The 27,030-nt window shown below is 41.9% G+C and overlaps 2 protein-coding genes across 9 annotated transcripts in view; one reads left to right on the top strand and one right to left on the bottom strand.

Moving 5' to 3' along the window:
- LOC118286234 (unconventional myosin-VI) overlaps positions 1-7,018 on the top strand; it is a 33,411-nt gene extending 26,393 nt beyond the window's left edge. For all 5 annotated transcript variants that reach the window (XM_035610511.2, XM_047337653.1, XM_047337651.1 and 2 more), the window contains 4 exons: positions 2,224-2,327; positions 3,886-4,020; positions 4,979-5,197; positions 5,599-7,018. In XM_035610511.2, coding sequence (XP_035466404.2) covers positions 2,224-2,327; positions 3,886-4,020; positions 4,979-5,197; positions 5,599-5,798 — 658 coding nt within the window. In that variant the 3' untranslated portion in view covers positions 5,799-7,018. The remainder of the gene's footprint in view (positions 1-2,223; positions 2,328-3,885; positions 4,021-4,978; positions 5,198-5,598) is intronic.
- A 677-nt stretch (positions 7,019-7,695) lies between these two features.
- Positions 7,696-26,754, bottom strand: impg1b (interphotoreceptor matrix proteoglycan 1b). Of its 4 annotated transcripts, none has more exons than XM_035610524.2 (18): positions 25,586-26,754; positions 21,706-21,921; positions 20,676-20,842; positions 20,542-20,570; positions 20,204-20,238; positions 20,025-20,071; positions 19,749-19,898; positions 18,943-19,001; positions 18,540-18,739; positions 18,073-18,456; positions 17,115-17,671; positions 16,574-16,663; positions 11,380-11,599; positions 10,701-10,911; positions 9,866-10,051; positions 9,556-9,739; positions 8,930-9,013; positions 7,696-8,370 (listed from the first exon to the last, which is right to left on the bottom strand). In XM_035610524.2, exons 1-18 carry the CDS (start codon positions 25,650-25,652, stop codon positions 8,287-8,289), a joined length of 2,970 nt encoding a protein of 989 aa, XP_035466417.2. In that variant the 5' UTR covers positions 25,653-26,754; the 3' UTR covers positions 7,696-8,286. The 4 variants fall into 4 exon arrangements, with proteins under 4 accessions (XP_035466417.2, XP_047183286.1, XP_047183288.1 ...); XM_047327330.1 differs by having other exon boundaries at positions 18,106-18,456; positions 25,586-26,753; XM_047327332.1 differs by lacking the exon at positions 9,556-9,739 and having other exon boundaries at positions 25,586-26,752.
- Positions 26,755-27,030: the final 276 nt, after the last annotated feature.

Genomic DNA, 27,030 nt, shown 5'->3' with positions numbered 1-27,030 from the left:
AGCATACCTAACACCAGCAATAATCACTCACTCCCTCCCTCACCGTCTGTCTTAATCTCCATCATAGTCCCAAGTCTCTCAGCAGCTGCTTAAAATAGATGCAAGATTATACCAGCAATGCAAAGTCAACAGAAGAAAAAAAAAATCTGCAGAGTTTAAGAAATCATCAGTCAAATGTAGATGTATGGTCGGTGTTATGTTATGTGGCCTGAAGCAAGAGATGTGCCATTTAAAAGGATTATTATTTGTAATCATTGTCAGCATGGTGCAGTAAATCTTAATACGAAGTGGATCACAATGTGATCTTGTGATACCTCTGATCTTAATCGTCTCTTGACAGGGTTAAAATCGTGTCTGTATCCTTTGCAGTGCTGGTGCACAACACAAGCTTGTGAGCTCAACTAATATGTATGTGCTTCCCCTGTCTCTTACATTCAGTGTCAGCCATTGTAGCTTGTCAGGTGTTCATGTCCTCTGGATACATATATATTTTAGAACTGCTTTGTTACAGTAGGAAATGTTGTTTTATATATTTAATACCTTAAAGCTCTTCAGTGATTTCAGTGGCTTTTAATTACCAGGTGGTCAGAATCTTTTCTTTACGTGACGATTGATGAAATACCTGACAACAACTCAAAATATGATGTTTTTCTTACCACCAAGATAAAAATATGTTAAAAAATACAGTTGTGCAGAATCACACAATGGTTATTCTCTGCTGTAGAGAGTGACTTAGCACTGGTGCTGACACAAAAACAGAACAGGGTGTTCAGACAGAGACAAAAATAACTAACAAGGTGGAGGAAATGCTCCGTTATTTTCTATATCAGGACACCTCCGAGTTCATTATTGAGTTCAGACCGGCCCATCTACCACAGGGAAAAAGAAGAGCTGTCTTGGAAACTTAAAACCAGTTTAGATAAGTGGACCCTAAACATTTCAGCTTGTGACCCTTTTAGAGAAGTAGATTTCCTCAGTGTGGACATGAGCTGTGTGCAGTTTTATTTGTCAGATTTTATGACAGGTCAAATTATTTCAAAATATTTCAAAAGAAATAGTCAGGGAAATGCTAATAAATATGATAGGTTTTTGTTTTTTTAACTGTTGGGCCCTTCAATAAATATTGCGACCTGTTCAGAGGCCCTGACCTATAAGTCAGAACGACTGTCCTGAACCTTAATCCTAATTTCAGTTTGGAAACTGACACATCCTCTGTGTCACTCAGTTTCCACATCTCCGCTCTGTGTTTAAAGTCAGGAAGAGTGCTCGTTATAACCTGCGTAGTCCTTATCTGCGGGTCCAGTGAAAACAGAATCACATTTGATCCGATAGCCGGTAATCTTGTCAGTGTTGGCTCAGGCGCCATGGGGCCACTTTGCACGCACTATCCCTGTGAGTCAGCTGACCCCTGGCAACCGAAAGGAGGTCTCTGGAAAGAGAGCGTCGCCTGTGCACACCACAGACCTGAAGCACATGAAAGCATGCATGCAGCACGAGTACACACAGTGGCTGCCATTGTTGGCATTGTAACTAAAGGATGACCATAAGACCCCAGGCTCCCGCCACCTTCATCTTCCTCCAACCATCTTTTTCATGTTCACCTTTGGCCATCACTACCACTTCCTTGTTTTCCTGCCTCAGCCCTGGTTTGTCACCACCACACACTGGCACAAGTCTCTGTTTCATCTTTTCAGTCGGTATGAATTACACATAAATTATCTTGCTAATCTGACCAATGTCTCTCAGATCAGTAATCCCCTGCGCTGAGACAGTAGCGGCTATGCTGTCTGTAAATAGAGGAGGTAAATCCTTTTGAATTATTGAATTAGCGGCTTCAGCTCAGCAGGGAAGCTGGAGACATGAGCTCAGACGTGCCGCAGCAGCCGTTTAAGGAGCTGGAACTCATCAGTTTGATTTATAAAGTACCGCAGTACTGCTGGTTTTTACAGTCATCTTACATTTCTGTTAACGTAAGCCTTGGGGGGTAGAAAAACTGCGAGCAGATGGACAGTAAGATGGCATCTGGCAAGTTGTAACATTAGAATAACTCTTCAGCTCCCCTGCTGACCAGCCTCTAACGTGACATTTAATCAGCTGAGTCAGTGACGAGGGCTCGGAACAAGTCAGGCATCTTCTTCACCCCATCACACTTACTGTACTTTCCCCCCCCCCCCAGTTCTTTTTGCTCTCTCTCACCCACGTTCAATCTGTTCCTTGTCACAGGGGTCCCCAGGTGCAGGCGACAAAGGCTGCCGCTGGCGTGAAAAAGTATGATCTCAGCAAGTGGAAGTATGCTGAGCTGCGAGATGTCATCAACACCTCCTGTGGTGAGAAATCCCTGAACACACCCCGAGTTCAGCATGATGCCGCCTTTACGAAGCAAAGTGTTCACATCGTTGCTCCCCTTCACTACAAGCATATTTACAGTTTTCAGGCCCCACATTGAATAGTTCAGCAGCAACGGCTCGTGTTGTGGTCCAATCGTCTCTCAAAAAAGTGCGGCACCATCTATTTCCACGCAAGTTTTTGCCCCCTCTGCCATTTTCATTCTCTTTGTAGTTTTTTCCAGTCACGGCCAAAGTGACTGTTAAAAAAAGCTGAGGCTGCAGCTGTGCAGAGAGTGTGGACACGAGATGTCTCGCCTGAGAAAATCAAAAGATCGATGTGTGGAAGTTCCCACAGCTGCCACGGCTCATCAGCATGTGCTCAAGTAGTGAAGAGAGGAAATTATCGCCATTATGGAGGATGGCAGACTTCTGCCCTTCCTGGTCATTCCCAGCCAACCCACTTCTCCATCAGCATGAAAAGCAGAGGTCGTTCTGCTGGCTCCCAGTGGCAAGTGCCAGTGTATACAGTACTCTGAGCGGTGTTAGGGACTCGGATATCCCCGGTGGGATTACACAGACATCTGGCTAATTTGTGAACCCATTTGCTTTAGTGGATGTGGTGGTGATATTAAAAAGTCTGGCTGATTACAGCCTTACGTTCTCTAAAAGGAATGTGTTCTTTCTCAATTGATTTGATTTTATCATAGGGGAGAAAACGCACTGTGAGCCGTTCAAACCCCTTGTTACACTGTCAAGTTATATTTAAACTTCAGTACAAGTTAATCAAAATTAAAAGCAATATTTCATTCTTTCTTCCCTGCTGCCACTCTGTCTTCATCTGAGTGATATTTGAGGTTGTCTCTGGTTTCATTATACACAAACCAACAAATAATCACACAACTCCCACATCACTGCAACACCAAGTATTGTAAACAAAATTCTAACCAACCTTTCAAAAATATTTCTGACAGAAAACACTTTCTCTTGAAAATGAAAAAAAAAAAAAACTCCAGGAAAGACATACAACATTACATCCAGCTTATGAAAATGTCTTTAAAACCTGCAAATTTTAATCTTAAAGGGATAGTGATAGATTTGGGGAAATACATTCCTCTATCAATACCACTCTCATGCACATTGTATATTTACATAATTAAAGCCAGCAAGCTCTTAGCTTAGCTTGGCACAAACACTGCCAACAAGGAGAAACGGCTAGTCTGGCTCTAATCTAATCTAATCCACCTACCGAGGTGAATTAGTTTAAACCACCGATGGGCAAACAGGTAAATTGGGGACAGGAAGAGACTAATCAAAGATGCAATAACCCCCGACTTTATATAAGTTCAGTGCCAAGTTACTGAACAGCTCCTTTAACTTTTTAAGAGATGTAAAAAAAAAAATCTATAAATGTAGAGAAAATATCCTGAGACCAGTCTGAATGAGATGAGCTGGAGGTAATAAGTATGTTATATGTCCACTAGTATTTCACCATGTTTCCTCATTGTTTTTTGTTTGTTTCCATTATTTGATATTCACCGGTGTCATGTTGTGTCGGCAGACATCGAGCTGCTGGCGGCCTGCAGAGAGGAGTTCCACCGCCGTCTGAAGGTGTATCACGCCTGGAAGTCCAAGAACAAGAAACGCGACGATGACGGAAGGGATCAGAGGGCTCCTAAATCCGTCACCGACTATGGTTCGTAGCACAAAGTGTTCTCAGTATTGTACTTTCATTACAATCCTTGACCAGCTGATGTGAGCACCAACCTGTGTGCACTCATACATCATTCAAAACTGCTGTACATGAGGCTACAGGTGTCGGCTGTCTTCTCCACTTTGGTCTCGTCGAATGAAAGACTTGCACAAATAGCCTGCCTGTGTTTTCTATCATTCAATCAGCCGAAGAAGAAGGCAAGGCCTTGAAATGCAGCCTCCTCCTGTCTGGCTCTGTCAGAATAATATTTGTTTTAATTAGCAAGTAACTGTCAGACATGCCCCGTCAGGTTCAATGGCTGCTGGTGTGACAGCTCACTGCTTTGCTCATTTCATTCTCAGCTCAACCAAGCATGGTGTGTGCCACAACACACACACACACACACACACACACACACACACACACACACGTTGTTTAGCTGCTTGAATGCTTGCTGGTGCTCTGCATTTCCCTTCTTTTTCATCTTTAAAACAAATATTAAATTTGATGGGGAATGGGAACATTAGATTCACTGTTGCTTCTGCTTTCATTATATTTACTTGCCTTTCTCTTTTGATATGATGGCTCCTGAAAGCTGTACTGGCTGCACATTGTTTGCCTTATATTCGGATCCTGTTCTTGGCCTCTGCTGATGCAGCAGGGGTCTAATCGGGGCCATTGCATAAGAGGCTAAAAGCTGCTTTATGTGGCTTTTCTATGTGGTATTTACTTGGGCATTTCCTGGATACTTTTGATCTTGTGTGTTTTGGAAGCTTAATACTTTTTTTCTGCCCAGCTCAATGTCATTTTGCTGGTAGAAAAACATGTAAAAAACAAATTTGAAAAACCAAATGACATATGAATGGTTGTAAACACTTCCTTTTGGAGATAGCAGAGAACAGCAGTCTCCACTTTTAATTTAGATCCCATCTTTAAATTACCACACTTTGTCCCTCTGCAGCTGAGCAGAACCCTGCTCCCCCGATGACGGCCCAGCATCAGGAAGTGGCCATGAACCGGCAGCAGCGCTACTTCAGGATTCCTTTCATCCGGCCCGCTGACCAGTACAAGGACCCGCAGAATAAAAAGAAGGGCTGGTGGTACGCCCACTTTGATGGGCCCTGGATAGCCAGACAGATGGAGCTTCACCCAGACAAACGGCCCATTGTGTTGGTCGCAGGCGAGTCAACTTTTGCTTTTGGTCATATTCTAGAGACACTATCTCGAAAAATAAATAATACATTTTTGCTCTATTTTAGGAAATCAGATCCTTCCTTTTTTTTCTTCCAAATTACCAATTAAACATTTAGTCTAATGGTTCCCAACTTCTTTGGTCTGGGACCCCTTGAAACAAAAGAAATGTTGTCTACTGGCCCCTGGTCATATGTTATACTATAGATCATGAATGTTGAAGAGAGTTTTGAGCAGTTTTTTTTAGGCCTTACTTAAAAGCTAATAAGATTAAAAACAACTGTTAAACAATTTTGCCAAACAGAATGTTCCACTAAAAGCACTCTGGCTAACCATGCTGGTGATCAGGACACTTGGTAAACCTCTGTTCTCGTTTCCTCCGCCTTTCAGGCAAAGACGACATGGAGATGTGCGAGCTGAGTCTGGAGGAGACGGGCCTGACCAGGAAGAGAGGGGCGGAGATCCTGCCAAGGCAGTTTGAAGAAATCTGGGAACGCTGTGATGGAATTCAGTACCTCAAGAAAGCCATTGAGAACAAGCATGCCCGGCCAACATATGCTACCGCCATGCTCCAGAGTCTCCTCAAGTGAACCACAGCGCACAAGATAAGCACACAGCCACCAGTTTGGTCCTGAAGCATGTCACTGATTTACACACACACACACACACACACACATACACACACACACACACACACACACACACACACACACACACACACAAACATGCACATCAAGAGGGCAGCACAGTGCACTGGTGGTTCGTGGGATGAAAAGGAGTTAGACAGAAAGATGCTGAATCATCTCCTTTTTAAAAGCCTGGATGTTGTTTATTTGTATTTTTTTTATATCTTTACTTTGCAGTGGAACACTACTTATCGTTGTGTAGCGTAAGCGTTTCCTCTTCTTCTCAGTCTACGCTTGAAACTAATATCCAACTGTGAGGCCTTAAAATGTGATGCACAACACCAAGGAAGTCTTGACTGGTGTTGTGCCTGTCTACTTTAGCTATAAACCGGAAACCTTAATGGACTGCAATGGGGACAAACAAATAGACATTTGAAAAACTGTGTAAAGACTAAATATGAATTATCATTGTCTATAAATACATCTGTTTCACTAGAAACAATTAACACATTTTCCACACTCTGGTATTTTCTTTCTCGGTTTTGCATAGTCTACTGAAACATGACACTCGTGGATGAAAAGTCATACTATTAAGAGACAGATTGTTTTTATGAAAGATACGTATATAATCTTATACTGTATTTTATGAGTGAAATATAAAAGATTATAATATTATATTTTATCCTCTATCTATAACAAATTTGACCTCATCCGATGGAAGAAAAATAATGTGGTGGCTAATTCTTAAATCTTTTTTTTTCCGATGTATTTTGTTTTCCTTCCAGAAAGACTTTTTAAGAGAAAAAATAATTGTAGTGTTGTCACTTTTTTTGTATTGTTGTTTATTTGATATGCAAGAAGGGAAGTGTAGACGTTTGTTTGCAGTTCACTTGGACTCGGGGTTGTTTTACAGACAATACTGTAATTTGTGTGTGTGTGCATGTGTGTTGTGTGTTCATGTAATGTTTTAATAAGATGATTACTTGATTCCTCTGTTGGTTGGGTCACGAACCTTCCAAACATTTCATTGGACAATCGAACACCACCTTCGTTTTGACTCACACTCTTATTCTGAAGAGACACAGTCGACCCTTCTGCAACTGACGATTCACTTTCATATGTTCCCTCTTTGTACTTCAGCCTTTGCAATAGATTACTGTAGAAAATAAATGAACTGTATGCTCCCCGTGTTCTTCAGCTGTTTCTTGCTCAGTAGATAATCAAAGCTGTTCGTGGCCACTGCTCTGTAAATGGGTCTGACATCAAAATGCTAATAGCAGCTAACAAGATTAGTGTGTAGATTAATTAAACAGCAAAGCCTAATGCACTGCTGATGTCGTCACTGAGCTTGAGACTCGCTCAGTCAAGTAATCAGCTGGATATAAACAGACATAAGGGCCTTTTCAGTGCAGCTGTTACAGTCAATTATCAGTAACCAACACTAGAACACTTTTAGCACTCTTTTTTAAATCTCTCAAATATGGTTGACGACTGCCATCGTCTAATCAATAAATACTTTTTACTTGTCACATCCATTGACTTAGAGTCAAATGGACAATAAAGCACCCTATGCATTTGGGCTGGATGTCGTGCCATTGGCCACTAGTACTGTCCAATAGATGCGTGGTTGCAGGTGCAGGTGGACGAGCTCTCGGTCAGGCCCCACCCCGCCCCACTCCTCCAAATATGGTTACTTCTGGTTTAAAAACAAAAACAAAATGGCACTTGCCAGAATGCTCAAAGCGTCCGTTCACAAACCAATGGGTGATGTCGCGGTGGGTTACCACTTGGTCACGTCTCAGTAAAACAAACCCAACAAGCTTTGAGCAGTCGAAAACAAATGAAACATCCAATTTTTTAATGCAAAAAAACCAACCTTTTTATTCTTTGCATTTGAATGTAAAATGAGTAAAAAAAGAAGAAAAAAAACTCATAAGACATGATTAGTGGGAGAAGTTGTTTTAAACAGGACAACCACTGACGGACCATACATAAATGCAGCCAGTAATTCTATACACAATATACAGTATTATGACCAAAGTCAACAGCTTATACATTCATTCTCTTTTTGGGACAACAACAGCGTTTGACAGTAGCATTAAAAAGAACGACATTGTACGGTCTAAAGTTAATATACCACCATGTGTATCAGTTTGTAGATAATAATAAATACCTCATTGTGAGGAAAGAACAACCTTTGCCAAGGGTATACAGGAAATGTTCCTACCATACAATATGTAAAATAAATATTAGGTTCCACTTTAAGTCCACCGTAAAATCCATAGCTCTCTGTCTAAAAAGACACTTCCATCACTATGAACAAATAATCTCAATCCCTGCTCTACTGTACCTGCATGTGTGCAGGCATCCACCATAGACAGTTTTAATGGCAACATCAGTCCTCGTGTCCCTCGTGTTTCGTGTCACTGCGTCGTCTTCCCCTCAGGTGTCGTCAAAGATCTGATTCTTCAAAACATTCGCTATCTGATGCCCTTAAAACACAACATGTTCTGTATTCATTTGGCAGATGCCACGTCTGGAGGAGAGAGGAGGGAGAATGATTTGTCTTTAAAGTATTTTTTTTCCAAAGAATAAATGACAGAATACGCTTATGAATACATCAGCATATTCTTATACGTTGTATGAATCAATCATGTGTTTAATTAAACTAAAAAGAGAGACACTCTTTGCTTCAATGACATTGCAGAAGCATTGATCAAAGTCACCACTTGGGAATCATTAGAATTTTACACTTTTTCTACAACTTTTTTTTGTATGAAATTATAGCTATGCTTTAAACGCAAAAAAAGGACAATGATTTGGTTTGTGAGTAAATATAAAAAATTAGCAAGGGCAGCTTGCGGAGATTTTACCTTTGCACGCATCATAGAGCTGTAAAATATTTGATGTAAAAGTTACTGAATATTCGCAAACTCTGTCTTAGACCACAAGATGCACTGCTGTTTATGAACCATGTTGAACATCTAAAGTGTGATGTCATTTTAAAGGTATTGTATGCCTTACAAAACTTAAGATTCCAATATGAGTTTAAATTCCATCAGCTACAATATCAGGGTTCAGTGTTTGGCCCTCACCTCGTTGTGGGGTATACAGTGATGAAAATCCACCATTTCCGAGACTAACTTTTCTGATCTCGTGGTGTAGAGTTGTCTGGGGATCTGTGGAGAAGGAGAGTAGACTGGGTTGGTGTTTACGTTGTGCATCATTAATACACTATAGCTCCGGAGGCACTTTGCAAAGCAAAAGGAAAGCAAGCACTATACCAGTGGAACGATCAGGCAGAAAGAAAAGACCTGCTACAGGAGACTTCCAATCCTCAGTCTGATTAGTTTGATTCGGCACAAGGAATCTTCAAAGATGTGGATCGTTTGCGCCTTAAACTACCTCCACTGTGTTTGATTCCGTGGATCAAAGCCTCTGAGCAACTGCTGAAGGAACACAAGGACCTTGATCTCCACTCAATTACCATTAGAGCCGCAACAAACTGTTTCAGATTCCGCTCAAGTAATACTAAAAGACTTTCCAACTTTGGTGGTGAATTTAAATGCTGTCAATAAGAAACAAAGATGAAAGCGAGAAGATGATTTGTTAGTTGCAGCATATTAGAGGAAGAGTTTGTCACAGCGCATTGCTTTATATGAGTCGAAGGTTTGAGGTTAGTCGCTTTAGTCAGTCGTCTGTGCTGCACGGCACAGTGTACCTCAATACTCAGATGAATATTCTCAATTGTGGCAAAATATTCTTGCTCCGACTGTTGGGATTGGGAAGAAGCAGAACTTGAAGGACATGGCAATGTGGACACTTGACTTAAGACACCATCATCATTCTCAAATACTGGGTTCACCCTCAAAGTATTCTCAAAGGCATACGGAGCAAGGGTGTGCCTACAATGTGAAAGGAGATGGCGGTGGTGAATTAAAAGATGCTTTTAAAACAGCGGGAGACACCCAGAGGATGACAAAAACTGTTGGAAGAGAAAATTTGTACTAAACAGTTGGGCTTGTACTTACACCAAAGTCACAGCCTTTTTGGGCCGTATACATTTCTTGTTAATGAACATCAAGATGCCAATGACGGCACAAACAAGGCAAAGACTTCCCACGAGGCAGGTTATAATTAGCTGAGGGTCCACAGGTATCGTCACCAGCTCATTGCAGTGTTTTCCATGGTAGTGCCAGAATTTACCCACGGGACATCTGAAAGAGATGAGAAATTGTATATAGGTCAGGTTAACTTCATTAAAATGAAATGGCAGCTTCACTTGTTTGTTTGTTTTCTGGGGCGTGCACATGTTTCACGTGAAAAACATGTAATAATTATTATTATACAATCGGAATAACGCTTCATGATGTCACCATAGATAGACATTATATTACTGATTTGCTCTTACAATTCCAAGATTTTATTTAAAAACACATTTCTAAATAATGATCCCTGCATTAAGTCGTGCCTCGAGATGAATTTATCAGACTATGGAAGCAGGAGCATCTCTACGTTAGTATTGATTGTCTGGGAAGTCTGTAAATTATGGACTCTTTCATTTTTTCTTTCCTTTTGGTGCCTTCAAGAAAAATCAAACAACTAAGTTGTTTGCAGCTAAACAGCAACAAAAGTTTGAGGAGACCAATAGATTCTCGTGATCCTCTCCACAGCATCAACATTTGCTTCGCGTTAAACTTCTTGTGAGATAACATAGCTTGAGAATGCTTCTTTTTTTTTTCAGCACTCGTCTCTCAAATCCTGGATGTCCTTGAATGCACCCAAAAGTCAAAAGGCAATCCGCAATGTCTGAGATTAGACGTTGTCGTCTTTGTGTTCCCTTTCATTCGTCAACTGGTTTTGTACCTGCACGTGGCTCCATGCCCTGGGATTATTTCACACAGACCTCCATTGAGACAATAGTCCGGCTGCAGAGTGCAGGTGCTCTGACACGGCAGGCCGTTCTCGGTGCTGTAGCCCGGATCGCACAGACACTCTGCCTCATCTGTCCAACTGTTTACCACACAGCGTGAAAATTCATTACAGGCCAGGAACTTGCAGGGGTCTCCTTGGTCAGCTGAAACCAACAGACACGAGAGAGGACAGAAAGAGACAGATGGGAGGAGGGATGGACGAAACAAACCAGAGAGGTGATAGCTTATTAACATGAATGCAGTGTTCACAGGTTTCTCACTGTCTACAGATTCAGAGGGGAAATTAAAGGGCGTGTTGATTGATGGAGGTGTCAATTTCCAATCAGGTGTTTTTTAATGAAGTCACAAAAAGTCATGAACTCTTCAAAGCAAAAAGAGGCATCAGATTTATGCAGCACGTCACCTACTAACTTCAAAAGACAGCAGAGTTAGGTTGCCTGTTGTGGAGTGTCTGACCTTGTAGCCTGAATGAGCATTACCCACTATACAAGAACACCATATATATCAAAGTGTCCGTATCTTGTAATCACATCTTCCAGGATTGCAATATATCATACACATATTTTTTTTTCTACAGAGAGATGAAAATCGATAAGACGAGAATATTTCACCTGGCTCTACTTCCAGGAAGCGACTGTCGATCTTGATGTCGAGCCGCTTCGACGCCGCGCTGCAGAAGTCCTCGAGCACACAGTGCACGGCTTCTGTGACATTATACGGTACCGGCTTGTCCAGTTTCATCTTGCTGTTCACCACGACACTGCCGTTCCTAAAGTTGAGAATTTCCAGCTCCTTAAATCCAGTCAAATTGGACTCAAGGTACGGCAGAAGCTGTGGAAAATGAGCAAGAGAAAATTAACTTCTGCAGACCTTCAACAGGTTCAATAGGTCTCAATCAATTTTTGAGCTGCACTCAAATTTCTCATTTCAAAAGATTTGTTTTCTGCAGTTAGTGATCAGTGAGAAGAAGAAACATATCTATGCAGCAAGAACAAGGAATAGGTTGTACTGTTCCTGAAAAGCAAGATTAATTTATCTGAAAGGGTAAAAGGAGTCATTCTTAGCTCTAGTTGCTTTTACAAATTTAACCTAACTATTATTTACAGTAGTTAAATGAAATTATGTCCGGTTCATGTCCGTGTCAGTCAGAAGACCTGTGTCCTGCTGAGAAGCAGACCAGGGGAGCAGAGAACCACGCTGACAGGACTCGGTTGTCATGGCCCGGCTGATTTTGAATTATTCAGGTCACATTTTACAGTGTGAAACCTATAAATAGTTCATAATTAAATTTTGATACAAGCATGAAATCCCGCTATTACTGTGCTGCCTGTGTAATTAGATTCAGAACCAGGTTAGGGTTTATGAGCGTTAGTATAAGAACACAGAACGTGTTATATCTAGTCACGGGAGAGATCGAGAACAGGATGAAAAGATCAGACACTTGAAAAAAGACTTGCATGATAAAAACACTATTCCCAAAGACATCTATAATGTAAGCTGGTGGAGGCTTTTATCTCATCACATACAAGCTATATTGTTGTGCCAAGTATCTCTGCATTAATCAACCTACACCGGCCTAAAAACTCAAAACACAATACACTTGTTCAAAAGTCACTTCAGATACAAATCTTTGACTGTCTAGGTTTCACCATCATGCCGAAGATTTTTCAAGGAAAAAAAAAACAAAGGTAAAAACCAAACTTCTGAAATTTTGCCTTAGGCTAGCTGGTTCGATAACCTGAGCTAAAGCTAATACACCCCATACTGTAGTCCCTACAGTTCCTGTAATTCCAAAAAAAAAAAAATCAGTTTTGATCCATAAACATCTTAGTAATTTAGTTTGCATACCACATAAATAAGGCAATATCAAAATCTAATCATTGTAGAGGGAAAAAAGTTACACCAGATAAATTAGCTCTGCTAAATGCTAATTTAGTAGAGCTTAGCAGAATGAGCAGCAACTGCCCGTGGGATTACCATGTTTTGATGTGAATAAGCCAACACCACTTTAAATCATGTAATACATGTGCTAAATTATAAATGTGTTAATTAAACTAGTGTTTTTGTTGAAATGCACAAGAAAGCCTAAAAAAACAAAAACAAGATCACATTTTGTTTTTAAATGCTGCATTTTCCTTGCGCCCTATGGATTGTTTTGCTTCGACACTCCAACCCCTTTTTTTCTCACCAACACGCGTTTGTGCAGTGAAAACATCTATGCAACCATGTGGTGACCCAAGTCTTGACATTTTTCACATTGTTGCAATGAGAAAACTTTCCCCAAGACTCAGACTTGCAGCTCAGATAACTGAGAAAAGCAATCTATTAAGACTGTGCACTTGGACTGATGAGGGTGGCGATATTTAGACGGGGGGAAGTCAACCAGCTCAAGTAATGGACCTGCATCAATGTTCATCGATCTGAACCACTCTCCTTCCAGCCACTTCACGTTCACTACAGACGAGGCCGACATCAAACCGCAGCAGTGTGAGAGGGGGAGATTACGATACTTTGGCTGGCCTGGCTGTCGAGCAAGAGATAAGAGGCCTTAAGGAGCTCTGCTCTGATTGGGTTACTTCACTTATCACTGGCAGACAGTTTACTGAGGGCTAGGTCCCTATAGCTAATGGTCTCTGAGAGGACCAGGGGGTCCAACGTCGAGAACAAATGGGCAACAGGGCAGTATAACTGGACGCACGGCAGTGTGGCCATCCATTTGTCTCAATGCAGAATGTCAAGTTATGTGCACTGTCGTTTAGATACCAATCCGTAGCTCTCTTGCCTTTTCACGCAAGGTCAAACCCAAGCTCTTTCACAAACTTCAGCGGAGTCTGTACTGCGGACCGAGGAACAGTGGAGATGCTGCAGATTCCTTTGTTGTCTATGCACAAAACATTTGTCAAGAAATAGACAGTGTGGAATAAACACCAATAGTTTCATTCTTTGACACAACCACATGCTGTATGCTCCTCTGAGGTTACACGTGTATCTACTGGTTCTTGTTTTGGAAAAGCCAATGAAACATCCCTTCTCTGTGGTCAAAAAATGAAAAGTCACAAGTATTGATGTGCTGCCGTGAAAATGTTTCTGATTTGCTGTAGCAAATAAAGTCATTCCAACCTCCATGTCCAAATTTATTGGTTGCTTTACAAACCAGTAGGTACAGGAGTAATGGAGGAATATGGCAAATGGGAAAGCGGGGGAGCTGAAAGCTACTGTAGGGTAAATGTTCATATATATGTCTATACATATATGATAGACAGTAAATGTACAGTTCCATTAAAGGTGTTCATTCATGGAAACCTTACGTGTTTCATTATGTCCATTTAAATGGGCTGCGTAATGTATATTTGACATTGGTTCATTAGTGTTCCTGCTATTTGTCAGTGATTGACAAACCATCGTTTGAAATATTTCTTTCAAAGTAATTCTTCTCGAATAAATAGCCCATTTAAAGGAAGATATCTTAATGGGATTTTGACAATAGACAGTAGATAGTAAAATACTTACCACTTCAAATGTCTGACCACATTTGTTTTGCCAGGAAGCTTAATACATTGATTAATGAGTAGAACTGCAGAAAACATGGTTTGGGCAACCATTAAAGATTGGAGATGGAGAGTTATTTGTTATTGCTTCATATTTTTTTGTATATATTAAATTTGTGTTGTGTAATTCCTGTGTGTGACCCAACCTCTTCATATTTGTATCCAGTGAAGACACATATTTTATATTTAAGAAATAGTCTAAAAGTGGCAGGAGATCTTTCCATGGAAAATTAGCCATTATTTGCCAAATTACATATCAAAACACTTCATAGCATGAATCACCAATCCCATGTCTTTTCTGATACATGTTTTTAAATATAATAAGAATAAGTGACTTAAATACATTATCCATTTGTCTTAACCTTGAAGGCTTGGCGTTCAAAAATCCAAGCCCACCTCCCTCTGCTCTTTGGCATTGCAGCAATCACACGATCCTCTATCAAACCGCCTCAATTTGAAGCCCAAGCGTTTTCATAACGGAGCACAGGGCATGAGCAAACCTCAGTCAACCTCGGGGTAAGCCTTGAAACTAGGAGGGATGTCACATGACGCGACTTTCTTTTAATGTAAGCTAATAGGTGCAGTTTTAAAGAGGTGCAGTCCTCACCTGCTTGCCAGCAGCTAAAGCAAATGTAATCTTATTGGCAGAAAATAACTACAATGTTGCCTCTTCGCCCTAAAACTGTTTTAAATATGTGCATTGGATTTACACATGGACGCTACAAAACAAAATTACTTCAACCAATCAGTCATGTAGTTTATTTCATTGTCTTCTGCTACATGCCTACAGATGTCCACAAAAACCTGACTGATGTCGCACTAAGCAGATTGGGACCGTTAATAGCCCAATGCGTGAGGTGCTGGAACTGACCAGAATTACTCAAAGCTTCTTACCACGAGTCACAAACCAATGAGTAAGGCCGACCCAGGTCCCATGATTCAAACTTGCCAGGGCCAGTTTGCCCTCTATCATGCATACAGCAATACAGTTTCAGGAATATTAAGTGCATAGACCTGCAGGACTTTCCTATTAGGTTTGCTAAGCATTAATTCGTTAATTCACACAAGTTTATCATTAAGGCTTCAAACATGCATAAACACAATAGTCACTGTTGTAACACACATATGGGCAGAAATAAATTTTGGACTTTGTTGGTGAGAAACGCGTCCAACCAGTCTTTGATTTTTCTCTACACAGGGGATTTCTCAGTTTTAAAGAGAAACTATAAGAAGAATTCATACATGTACACAAACTTGACAGCCCCACGACAAGAGGATAAGAGTCGGTGCATGCAACATTACAGTATTATACAAAGCAGCTTCAACACCAGAGAGCTTGTCTGCGTGAAGAAGTGACACAACGTTGTATAAAAGGAGTGGTTCAATTAAGTTTCCTGCTAGAAGATAAAGAGAAGATCTGTTGATCTCATATCTATTATCATGAAACTAGCTATTGGCCATGTAGCTGTGTAAATAGACTGAGACAGGGAAATCACTGTGGTTGAAGACAACGTTTCACAATTTTCCCATCATTTAATGATAAAATAATACTTCTCTATGAAAAAAAAGCTGAAAAACTGGAGGGAATAAAGAAAAATGACAGATCTGGCTGGTCCTACGATCAGTTACTGGTTGGGCTGCCACCAGAACAGGCACACGCCCACAGCACCAGAAGCACTGCTTTCTCTTACAGTCAGAACAAACAATCCAGTGGTAATAATTTGCATGTGATATAAGCCGAAATATGCTTCACTTTCTGTTTGAATGCACCCTTAACTTTGAGCAAGAAAGCGAATAAGCGCATTGTACAAAATTTGATTTTGATCGTTTTGAAAGTTTGAATTGTTTTTTGTTGATTTTCATTCTAATTACAGAAGTCACTTTTGTTCTAATAGAATAAAAATAATTTCCGTTGCAGACACAAATTTAGCAAATTTACATTCTTATGTCTCTAATGGGTCAAACAGAATCCAAACAATCCCTGAAAAAGCCAAAGCATAATTCAAAGAATTAAGGCAAAAACACAAAACAATCTTGCCAATATCCACAAAAAACATAAAAAGCAACCCCATGAGGTCTACATGCGTTCACAAAAGCCAAGTCGAAAACTAAAGCCGAGTACGGTATGTTAGAAATGTTAGGTAGGCTACTTTCAGACTGTAAGTGACTGCATTTATGAAAGTTTAGTGAAGAAATAGAAAGGTCATGCTCTCTCTGAGGCATTGGAGATGTAGTTCCAATATGGAAAAAAAAATACCGGTATGGAGGCTAAAGTCGTCTGTCTCCTAGGCCCAGATTTACTGGAAGCTCCAGGGTTAGGCGAGTTTCTGGAGCCAGAGTGCTGTATCTGAGTGAAACAGAATCATTTGACGAACTTCTGCGTTATACTGTTGACCCAGTGGCTCCTCCTAAATTACAGCCTTTGCATACTGCAGAATTAAAGATTTTGGCGCCTTATTTATACACTTACCGTAAAAATACAATTTAAGATAATAAAAAATAAAAGTTTCATAATTTACTGCCTTTTTATAAGATTAACAAAAACACTGTGAGGATAAGGCTTACTAGACAATTGCATCCTCACCTGTGCAGGACAACAACCTTTAGATCACGCGCCAATGTGGGGCGACTCTAAAATGTCTTTGCATCTGCTAAAATATCACCGAAAACCAACGTGAAACAGTAAACATTGCAAAAAATGTACTTTCATCACACATTTCAGCTCTGGCTCACAAAAGCAAGTATGACAACGAAGCATGGAGAAGCATGATATCGAGCACAAAAGCTTGTGTACCTACCAGCTCAAGAAAGGTATTCTCCAGGGATTTATACTCCGGGGAGCTCTTGTTGAACAGGTCATCAGAAAACATCATGTTAGTGACTCTCAAGCTAAAGAAAACCACCAACTCTTTGCTCTTGTCCAATGTGACCATCAGAGGGGTGCTGGCTTGTCTCATGGCCGGTGCAGCCGTGGATTCGTACGGGCGTTCATCAGATTCTGAAGGGAATCCACTGCCGCTCTCATCCTCCACCGGCTCGGTCACTTCTGCCTCCGTCCCGCTATGAGTCTGTCCTTCATCCTCTTGAATGTTCGAGTTCTCAGCAGGGACATCCGTAGAGACTGGGCTCGTTCCACTGTTCCCTCCGTTAGACTCGTCTCTGTCTTCAGGGGCTTCGCCACTCTCAATGCTCGGGGCGTTATCCTCGTGAGCTGGTGGTATGGAGTCTGGGACTGCAGCTTCTATGACAGGCATCTCTGCATCTCTAGGATCTGTTGACTCTGGTACATCGACGTTAGCCTCACCAGAATTATCACTCATTACTTCTTCAGGCTCGGAGTCTGCTGGCTCAGGTTCTTGTAAAGAAATAAAACATACCATGAAAGAGATTTTATAACCAGGGGGATTCCTTTTGTGTATAAAAGAAATAGACTTATTGTTGTGTGCAGTCATGATTGCAACTTAGAAAGGACACTAATGTATCATGTTCTACCATAATCCATCATTTGGCTGCAACTTTAGGGCCAGGGTTAAGGTTCTGTACCTGAGCAGCAGAATCAAAACTCAAAGATCAGGTAGTGATGACAAAGTGCCGTTCAAAATCGAGGATCATCCTGCTACCTGTCAATGGCTCTAGACAAATTCTACGCCACAATAACGTTTGGTTTGATCGATAAAGCTTAGTTGTTCTCAAACTTGTCGAGCTCCTGCTTTAAATTTCAAAATTCAAACAGGATTTACCCTGAAGCAGCCTTACCGTCCGTCCCCAGATCTTCAGGTTCAGCCTCACCTCTGTCTTCCTGTTCAGTGGGCGGCATCTCCTCCTCCTCCTCCTCCTCCTCCTGCTGCTCTGTGGAAGGATCTGCGGTGGACCCCTCCTCAACTGGCGCCATCAAAGGGCTCTCGTCAGTGACAACAGAATCCGTGGCTTCTTGGGGGACGTTTGGGAGGACAGGCACAACGGTGTGTGTGACCGGTGTGATTGTAGAAGCTTCCATAGAGTTTTCTACCACTGCCACCGTGGGGAAGAAACCATAGCTGGGAGTGTCGTCGTCTGCCGGGGTCTTTGTGGTGTCGTCCTCAGATACTACACTCTCAAAAGAGTTAATGCCGAGCTCAGCGACTGGATAAATTGTGGTCACTGGAATGGACGAGTTAAAACATTTATATTGGTTTTAACAAATTATTTGATTCAATGAAATTTGAGTACGTTTTTTTTCTCACCAGCCTCAAAGCTGAGTGTGTGTATGTCCAGCGGTAATGACGGCTCCTGTTTTAAGGCCTTCGCGATGATTTTCTTCAGTTTGGGAGCATTTAAATCCTCGTCCGTCTCCGTCTCGGGCACCTCAAGACTCTCAGGATCGTCACTGAGCTCCGTTTCGCCATTGAAGACCACAGCGTAGCGCACAGACACGTCCTCCGTGCTGATCAACACAACAGATCATGTCAGACACACCTCCGAGTCACATCCCCAAATAATATTTGGATAATAATGTAGTTTCACTTGAATAATAAAATACTTCAATAAAAGTCATTTCAGGGAAACATTTATTAATCCTTCAAGTCGATTTACTGTGCAAAGCAAATGAAATAAAAATAATAAATAGAAATCTTTAATTAAACTCACCGAAATCCCAGAACACGGATCTCTTTGAATCCCGGAACTTTTTTAAACACCTGAATCAACTTTACAAAGAAAAACAAGAGAGAATGAAACAGCCATGGAAGACACATGCTTTTCAATACTGAGCTTGTATCGTGTATTTGATGATTCTGTATGCCGATGGAAAAAATTACCTTATGGGTTTAAACAAATATTTTTTACCAAATACCTTTTTGACATTTTGTAAATGTATTGACATTGGACACAGCCAGTAAACCTTTTTTTTTTCTTTTGGTGGTTTCTAAAAATTCTCAAAAAGAAAAAGAAAATGATCAGGAGAAGCCAAAACCCAGAACAGGAAGAGTGATCATCAAGACATCAAGTTCAACCTCCTTCACGGCAGCTCGATACACTTGATCTGATCAGGGGATTGGGGACAGGTGAGAATGTGGGTGTGGGAGTCAGGTGATCGTACTATTCCTGGCTTGTGGTAATTTAGAAGTCTTAACTTAAGTCCCTTGGCTGCAACTTTAAAGCTGTTGAATCAATCAGGGTGGGTTTTTCACCGAATACAACAATATTAAAGAAGCTTGCAGTCACATTGAGGTCAGTGTTAGACATGTTGCATGTTGAAAGTGAAAGAATGGCTTAGCTGCGAAGGTTAAAATAAGGGGAGAGGAATATGGAACAAGACAAACGGGTAATGGATGACCAAAGAAAAGCTGGTTGTCTTCTTAAGAATTTCAGCTTTTACAACACAGCACATCTCTCAAGGGCTTTCTGAAAGCGCAGAGGAACTTTTATCGTTTCCTGTGTCACTCGACTCTCACCCTGTCTGTGAGCTCTCGTGTGACGTCGTTGTAGTGCCGAGCCTTGGGGTCTCTGAGGAGCTCGCTGTAGGACGGGTCCACCATGGTGACGCTGAACTCGACAATGTACTCCTGATAGTTTTCTTTTATCATATTGGCATCCTCTGTCATCTGGCAAACAAAAATCAACATTGCATGGCAGTAACCATGGTGATATGTTGCAGTCTATGTAGTAGAGGTTGTGCACAAAAGAATCTGATTCCTAAAAAACAAGGTCAAAGGTGGGGACCAGCCTACCTCACCGGCCTCCGTTGGAAGCAGAATCACAGCTGGTGTCCAGGTACCTGAGACAAAATGATAATTCACCTGTTACATCGTGAAGCTATCTATTATTCAAATATATGACAGATTGTTAAGTTTATAATTTAATTAATTGCTTTTATTGAACAATAGTGACACATTTGTGTCCAACTCACATTCCTTCCCTGGCTCGGGTGTCCCAGTGACAAATCTGAAGGAAGAAAAAAAGAAGAACATAATCATTTTCAAACATAATCAACGTAAATAATAATAATGGGTTTTTTTACTGGTCGGGAGGCAGTTATTTAGTTGGTGTGAAAATCTTTTGAACATTTCAAGCCGAGGTGTTAATAGCTCCTCAGGTGTTTCCATTGCCTCCGAAAATGAAAACACCCCTAATTATTGATAATTACTCACCAACTGTTTTGCATGTTTTGTATTCTGAAAGAAACGACTGAAAACACACAAGAAACTCACATTTGATGCAAAATGTAAGAGGAAAGCTTGCACCCACCCTTCACTATCTGCCAGCTCGGCTACTCTCTGGAAATAAGAAAACACGATGTTAACTATTCCAGATTTATATGGGAGATTGACAGGAAAACAGACGGGTGTGAAAATATTGTGATGTGTTTGTGCTGGACTCACTCTGGCCACCAGCTCCTGATGCTCCTGTGAGCTGCTGAAGTTCTGGGCCAGGTCGTCCATGCAGAGGTTTTCGTGCTGGCAGGTGTAGACCCACGCTCTGTACTCCTCCGAGTTCGGGACTCTGTCCAGGAAGATCCGAAACGCTTCCCAGATGGCTTCCTGACAAACTGAAGATAAATCACTGAACTTTATGGATGTCTTGTTTTCGGCTTTTCTGACAAAGATGTTACAGGAAATACATCACAAAATAGACATGAGTCACATAAAAGTCTACAGCGTCATAATGTTACACTAAATTGAAAAAAAAAAAATGCTTTTCTTATCATCAAAAAACTGTAAAGCCATTTTCAGTAAATGTTAAACTACATTTTATAAGACGTTTCACGTTCTTGACATTTTTGTGAATATTGAAATTGTCCCCCTGCAGCCACAGTGTGCTTTATCTGCCTCAGTGGCGGAAAAAACAGGCTCCACGTTGTTCAATATATTGACGCCTGTGGGAAATTTATTCCCGAACGAGCACAAAGCGTTTAGCTTCAACAAAACAAAATCAATCAACCGCATTTTGAAATAAGACACAACAGCTGTTCGTATTACCAACCAAATGTAAGAGCCGAGGTGGCGATCGTGGCCTCTTAAATCACCCAATATCCATTTCTCTTGGACAAAAGATATTTGCATGTAACTTCAGCATGTCAAGCGTTTTCTCTGTGTGTGTATCCATGAAGTCAGTATTAATCAGCTCTGGTGCCTCATCCAATGTCATCACATCGACGTCACCAAGAGACATATAATGAATATCTACATAGGATTGAGAGAATCATACCTATTTGTAAAGACTGACATATATACTTTGTTATCCTTTCAAATCAACAGGAAATTAAAAAAAACTCTGTTTGGTAAGTGCTGTGTTCTCATTAGACAAAGTATCTGTGTGTTTTTGATTGCATCAAAAGCTGTTTGTCATGATAATACATGCAAGTTCCATCGACAGTATGAACTCCCATCAAAGTGGACGTGTAACCTTTACCTCTGAGCTTGTAATAGGCCCGATGGCTGCTCATGACCGCCTTCATCGTCTCCTGGGGACACACTTTGACCCCCGTGTTATAGAGCGCTGACCTCTTCGTCCGATGTCCGCCCTGCTCTGCTCTGACATATGTGGTGTGTCTGACCCGTCTAGAAGCCTCCAGGAAGTGTCTGTACTTCACATCCCTCAGTCCGGAAAAACCGAGGTCTTGGAGATCTGCGAGACAAAAAAAAAGATGAAGTATTGGATTTTTTTTTTTATTTTTTTTTTACAGAAATCAGAAAAAATGAAATTTGTCAAATCATTGAACATCTGAGCACTTTGTGATTCCTCACTTTGGCCGTTTGTTAGGATGTCTCTTATAACTAACAGCTAATGGGTGACAACACAAAATTAATCCAGCCTGATGGTGTTTTATGATCATGTTAAAGTTTATCATTGTTTGTCGTATTTATGTCTCATTTCTTTTAAAATGTTCTTCTTCTTGTATTGCTTTCCTTTGCCCTGAGTGTAAAGCAATTTGGCTCAACTCCTGTCCCTAATGTGCTGTATAAATTCATTTTACTTGACTGGACACAGCCTGAACTGCGCCCTGTGTATGTATGTATACATGCTCTGTAGTTGGTGACATATTGCACTTAAAGTTTTAGCAGCTCTGTGATTTAGGCCTATTTGGCCAAGTGTTTAACATGAATGTTTCTTTTGCCATTATTCATGAACAAAAATACTTGACAAGATACTTAACAGAAGCAAAGCAAGTGTATATTTGTAGTGTGAATCCAGTTATCAGGTAATTAACACCAGCTTCCACTAAGAAGTATTTGATTTGACAGGTACGTAATCCAACAAGTTACATCATGGCATCTGCCTCTCACTGTGAGCTACCTGCTGCTTATAAATACCATCTGGCTTTGTGTTGATAGTGTATTTGCATGTACTGTAATGTGTCATTTCAACTTGACAGATCACTGTAGTGTAAAAAAGCTCTGGGGCCTGAAGCTTCAAGGTTCTGCTTTATGCTTGGCACAGTATCATCCTGAATGCCGGGAAAAGTGCACAGATGTGTTGAGAAAGCGAACGGGCAACAAACTCTCGTCCCTGAGGATCGGCTGCTTTGTCAATGTTGCATCACGGAAGCTACTCAGTGGCCAACAGGATGAGTTTGTGCTGAGCGGCGTTCAGGTGTGAATGTGCAGAAATGCACGCACGTGGATTACTGCTCGAGCACACTAAGAGATTTCTTTTTTAAGTGCAGGTGGTAATGCAGACGATTTTAGCTGCTGCTGGAAACCAATCCTGCGACAAGTGATCACGCTCGAGTGATAACACGAACACAGTCGGACCGGTTTTCATAAAACATATCCCTGTGATGTCGCAGGCACGATGAGGAGAACTCCACTAATTTAAAAAGAAATCAAGCTCAGTCCCCCTGGTGAGTCGTTACACGGAGGTAATTCCACACCGATGCACGAGCCAGTGTGCCAGTCAACGCTGTCCAACACAGACACACCCGCCGAATAAAGCTATTTCAGAAGAAAGGCACTCATTGTGAGCGCCAGGTGGCGAACCTCGGAGGGCTTCTTAAGACAATAAGCCAGGATTTATGAGCCCCAAAACTCCGACTGGAGGTCATCGGCCTCAAATAACAAACTGTGCCTCCTCCGGATTAGTGACCAGGATGATGACTTTGGAGAAATAAAAAGAGCAAATAGGCGTAAATAATATAATTGGCATCGGAGCTATTACCAGGAGAGGCATATGCTTTTTGGGGGGAGAGATACAAAAGAGGGCAATCTTTGCACATAAACCCTGCATCTACAAACAGAAAACTAAGCTATATGATCCGTAGCTTGCTGCAGCAGCCCCGTGGACCAAAACTGATCCATAAGCGACGACTTAACACAGCAACAGAGGTAATTGAGAGAATGCTGCCAACTGTAAGTGTCTAAGCATCCACAGTATGTTGACACAAAACCTGCAACATACTTATATTTAGCTTTAAATCATATCCCAGACTGCACTATTGAAGTGACTTCCCACCGTGCACAAGTTTAACTGCATTAACATATATTTTTTCTGTTAATTACACTGATAGTAAGTGATGATAGATGATGATGATGGTAACGATCGATTAATTTCTTGTTTTGATGGCAGCAAATTCATGAAATTGACAAACAGGCTTCAACAAGCTTCTCAAATATGATTATTTCCTTTTTTTGTTTCCTTGCTGTAACTGTAGACTTAATATCTTCTGGCTTTGCACCGTCGATCAAACAAAACAAGCAATTTGAAAATGTCACCTTGGTCTCTGGGCAATAGAGGTGGGCTTTTTTTATTTTATATGAGACTGCTTGTTGAGTCCAACTCCGAACATGTTGAAATTTACTAGTTGGCTAAATTTCTATTTGAAAATAATTAGGATGATTATGTTATGGTGTAATTGTATAGTTCTCCCAAGAGCTTTGCACACAAATGATTATGCACATGGATTTATATTTTCAGCGTTACATTACATAAGTGACATTATGTCAAGTCATGTTTGTTGAACTTCATTGAGATGCCAGAGGTCACGTATGTGGTGGCGTTTGTGTTGCGTTAAACTGTACACGGTGTGTGTTGCTGACATTACATCCACCTCCTGTATGACATCATAGCGTCACCGGGGCAGTAATATCCGTGCCTGCTGTGCTACTAGGGATTACTAAGGAATTAGAAATTAAGTTAAGAATTAAAATGGTTCAAAATAAAGGCATTCATCGATATTTTGCTCAAGGAAAAAACTGTGTTAATCACTGCATTACACATAAATAATAACCTCCACAATGAACAATATTGTTTTCCTCAAATCCAAATTTGGGGAAAAAAAGGAAAGAAAAAAAAATCAAAATTTGGCCAAACACCAGGAGCATGCAGAGAATGTGTGGGCATTGACACTGCAGACTGCAGCCTTTTGGGCAAAAATGTCCCCGTTTAATATCTGTCAGGCAGAATCATTCACTGACACACTCTCCTGTTCCAAACACAGCAGCAGGTCAGAACGTGGCCTGAGATCTAGCCAAGTCATGTGTGTTTTCATCGGGGAATCAAGTCCGCGTTTGAATGGGTCTTTTTGGGGAAGAGTGAGCATCTGACTCGCACATGCTCAGACACGAGAGGAGGGAGCGTCAGAGCGGGGCCGTGATGCCCCGTGCAGCCGCAAAAAGGCCTCACAGCTGAATTACAAGCCAGAAAAGATTAGCGTCCTGCGACACTGCAAACAGAATGGCTTTTGTTTCCTTCAGGATAATGAGCTCACCCGGGCACATCACACTGAACAACATGACCAGCGCGGACGCAAATGTTGTCACATGCGAAAAACGATGCAATCTTTTTCCCAGGGAACATCCATTACATGTCATTGCCCATTAAATTCACACTGAATATTCACGTCATTAAAAGTGGTCGGTCGGCTGCTTGACATTTTTCTGAAAAGCGCAGTTTGAGGACGAGCAGGCATTTCGCAGTTTCCAGAGAGTTTCTTTTCAACTGCACACTTTGAACTGGGAAATTGCCGTTGACCTTGAAGTGACCCACCACCACCTCGTGATGTCTCCGGTCGTGCGGAAGAAAACGTCACGGATGGAAAAACATGGAGGATTTCAAATTTTTTGTACTGAAAGTAATATGGACATTGTCAGGTTTCATCTTAAGGTATGCAAAAGAGGCAGGCAGGCACAACGTCTCAATTGTGTACTTGCTAAAAGTGCAGAGGGACGTCCAGCACTCACACATGCAACTACTGCAATCTGTTGTGTGGAAACAAAACTGTAATCCAGTTATAATACAAAGGCAATAGCTTAAAAGAAAAACCCCCAAAAAGGAAACCAGCCTGGATCCTTACCTTTGGTTTGACTTGCTTGGAGGGAAACCACACACAAAGTGAAGAATAGTCCTGACTTCAAAAGCATGATGGGCTAATTTATGTGGTTTTCAAGCCCCAAGTTGTCATTTGTAAAGAGCCGGTTGCAAACAACAATAAGATCCAGATCCTCTTTATCTCGGGTCCGTCAGCAGAGTGCAGGTGAGCGGCAGGTCCGGTCCACTCCTGGCTGAGCTCCAGCTCAGTTCCCTCAGCAGCAGTGAGTTCCTGGTTGCTGCCGGATGCCTGTAGACAACAGAGGCGGCCGCATGGATGGATGAGCGGAGGGAGCGACGGAGGGAGGAGAGGTCGAGGACGGAGAGACGGGGAACAGACGGAATTTTGGCCCAGGAGTTCGCTCCTCCGCTGACGGTGTGACAACAGTGACGAGGTTAAAAAAGCAGGCTCCGATCTGAGCCTAATCCCTTTACCTTCTTCTCGCCACCTGTAATCCCCTGCGGGGCCACGTGGCCGCCCGGCCTCATCCTGTTAGCCACCTTCTGGACCCTCATCTGTCAGCTGAACAAAAACTTGGGGATGTGCCAACCAGCCTGGACCAGATAACGACGTCCCACAGTTGCACCAAGTGAACAGCTTCAACACGAGGCTCTTGTGTGTTCCTGTTGGCCTCTACGGGGCCCTGTGTGACTGCCTTACTCTCCCGCTTCCTCCCGTGTTGCCCACAGCAAATCCCTGCCGCTCAGACCGGTGAACCTGGGTGTCAAGTGAGGACAGGGTTGCAGTGTTGTTTCTGTACTGTGCACCCAGCTTCCGCTCAAACAATGTGCCTCATTCTTACTCGTGCTGCGGAGCCCAATCCAACCTCTAGGGCCTCTCTCTTCTCACCGGAAAGAGTCTTAGTTCGATCGACCCACTCTTTTGTCTCAACCCCGGAGAAATGGAACCAGCGGCTCCTCCTCAAGTGCCTCGCAGTTGCCCGGCAATTCCAGATGCGCTGTGAACAAGCCTCTTCTTGTCTCGTCACATCCGAAGGTAATTTGACAAGGACCGGATCGAGGATTTTTCTCCCCCTACATCTTCTGTCCGCAGGTGCTGGTGCTGAAGGCGCGCGTGGCTGTGCAGAAAGACGCAGACCGAGACAGTGGAGGCATGTGTATCAGGGTGGGAAGGCTCCATGTTGTGAGTCTCCACCCTCACCTCTTACTGTGAGGAGGATTAGCCGCCCCGGTTGGTTGTAAACAATTTGCTGCAGTAAATAAGTCTAATCCGTCCAGGGCCGTTTTCTGACACAGGCTTTTTTTTCTTCTTCCTAAACCTTGGACTAACGATCAGAAGGGGTTACGGTCGAGGCCATGGAACATTTTGGTGAACAAAATGACCGTGTGCTTCTGGAGCAGACACGGAGCAGTCACCAACTCTGTCTGTCTGTCTGTCTGTCTGTCTGTCTGTCTGGGGGTCTTAGAGCC

Source organism: Scophthalmus maximus, chromosome 15 (genome assembly GCF_022379125.1).
Source record: "Scophthalmus maximus strain ysfricsl-2021 chromosome 15, ASM2237912v1, whole genome shotgun sequence".
Lineage (NCBI taxonomy): Eukaryota > Metazoa > Chordata > Actinopteri > Pleuronectiformes > Scophthalmidae > Scophthalmus > Scophthalmus maximus.
This window is presented reverse-complemented; position numbering and strand designations above follow the sequence as displayed.

Bases quoted from the DNA above. Each gene is read 5' to 3' on its own strand.
- impg1b (XM_035610524.2), bottom strand. From the start codon at position 25,652: ATGCTTTTGAAGTCAGGACTATTCTTCACTTTGTGTGTGGTTTCCCTC. The intron at 19,002-19,748 runs GTGAGAGTCGAG...TTCTTTGTAAAG, and splicing joins CACGAGAGCTCACAGACAGG to TTGATTCAGGTGTTTAAAAA. The intron at 16,664-17,114 runs GTAGGTACACAA...TGTTTCACTCAG, and splicing joins AGAATACCTTTCTTGAGCTG to ATACAGCACTCTGGCTCCAG.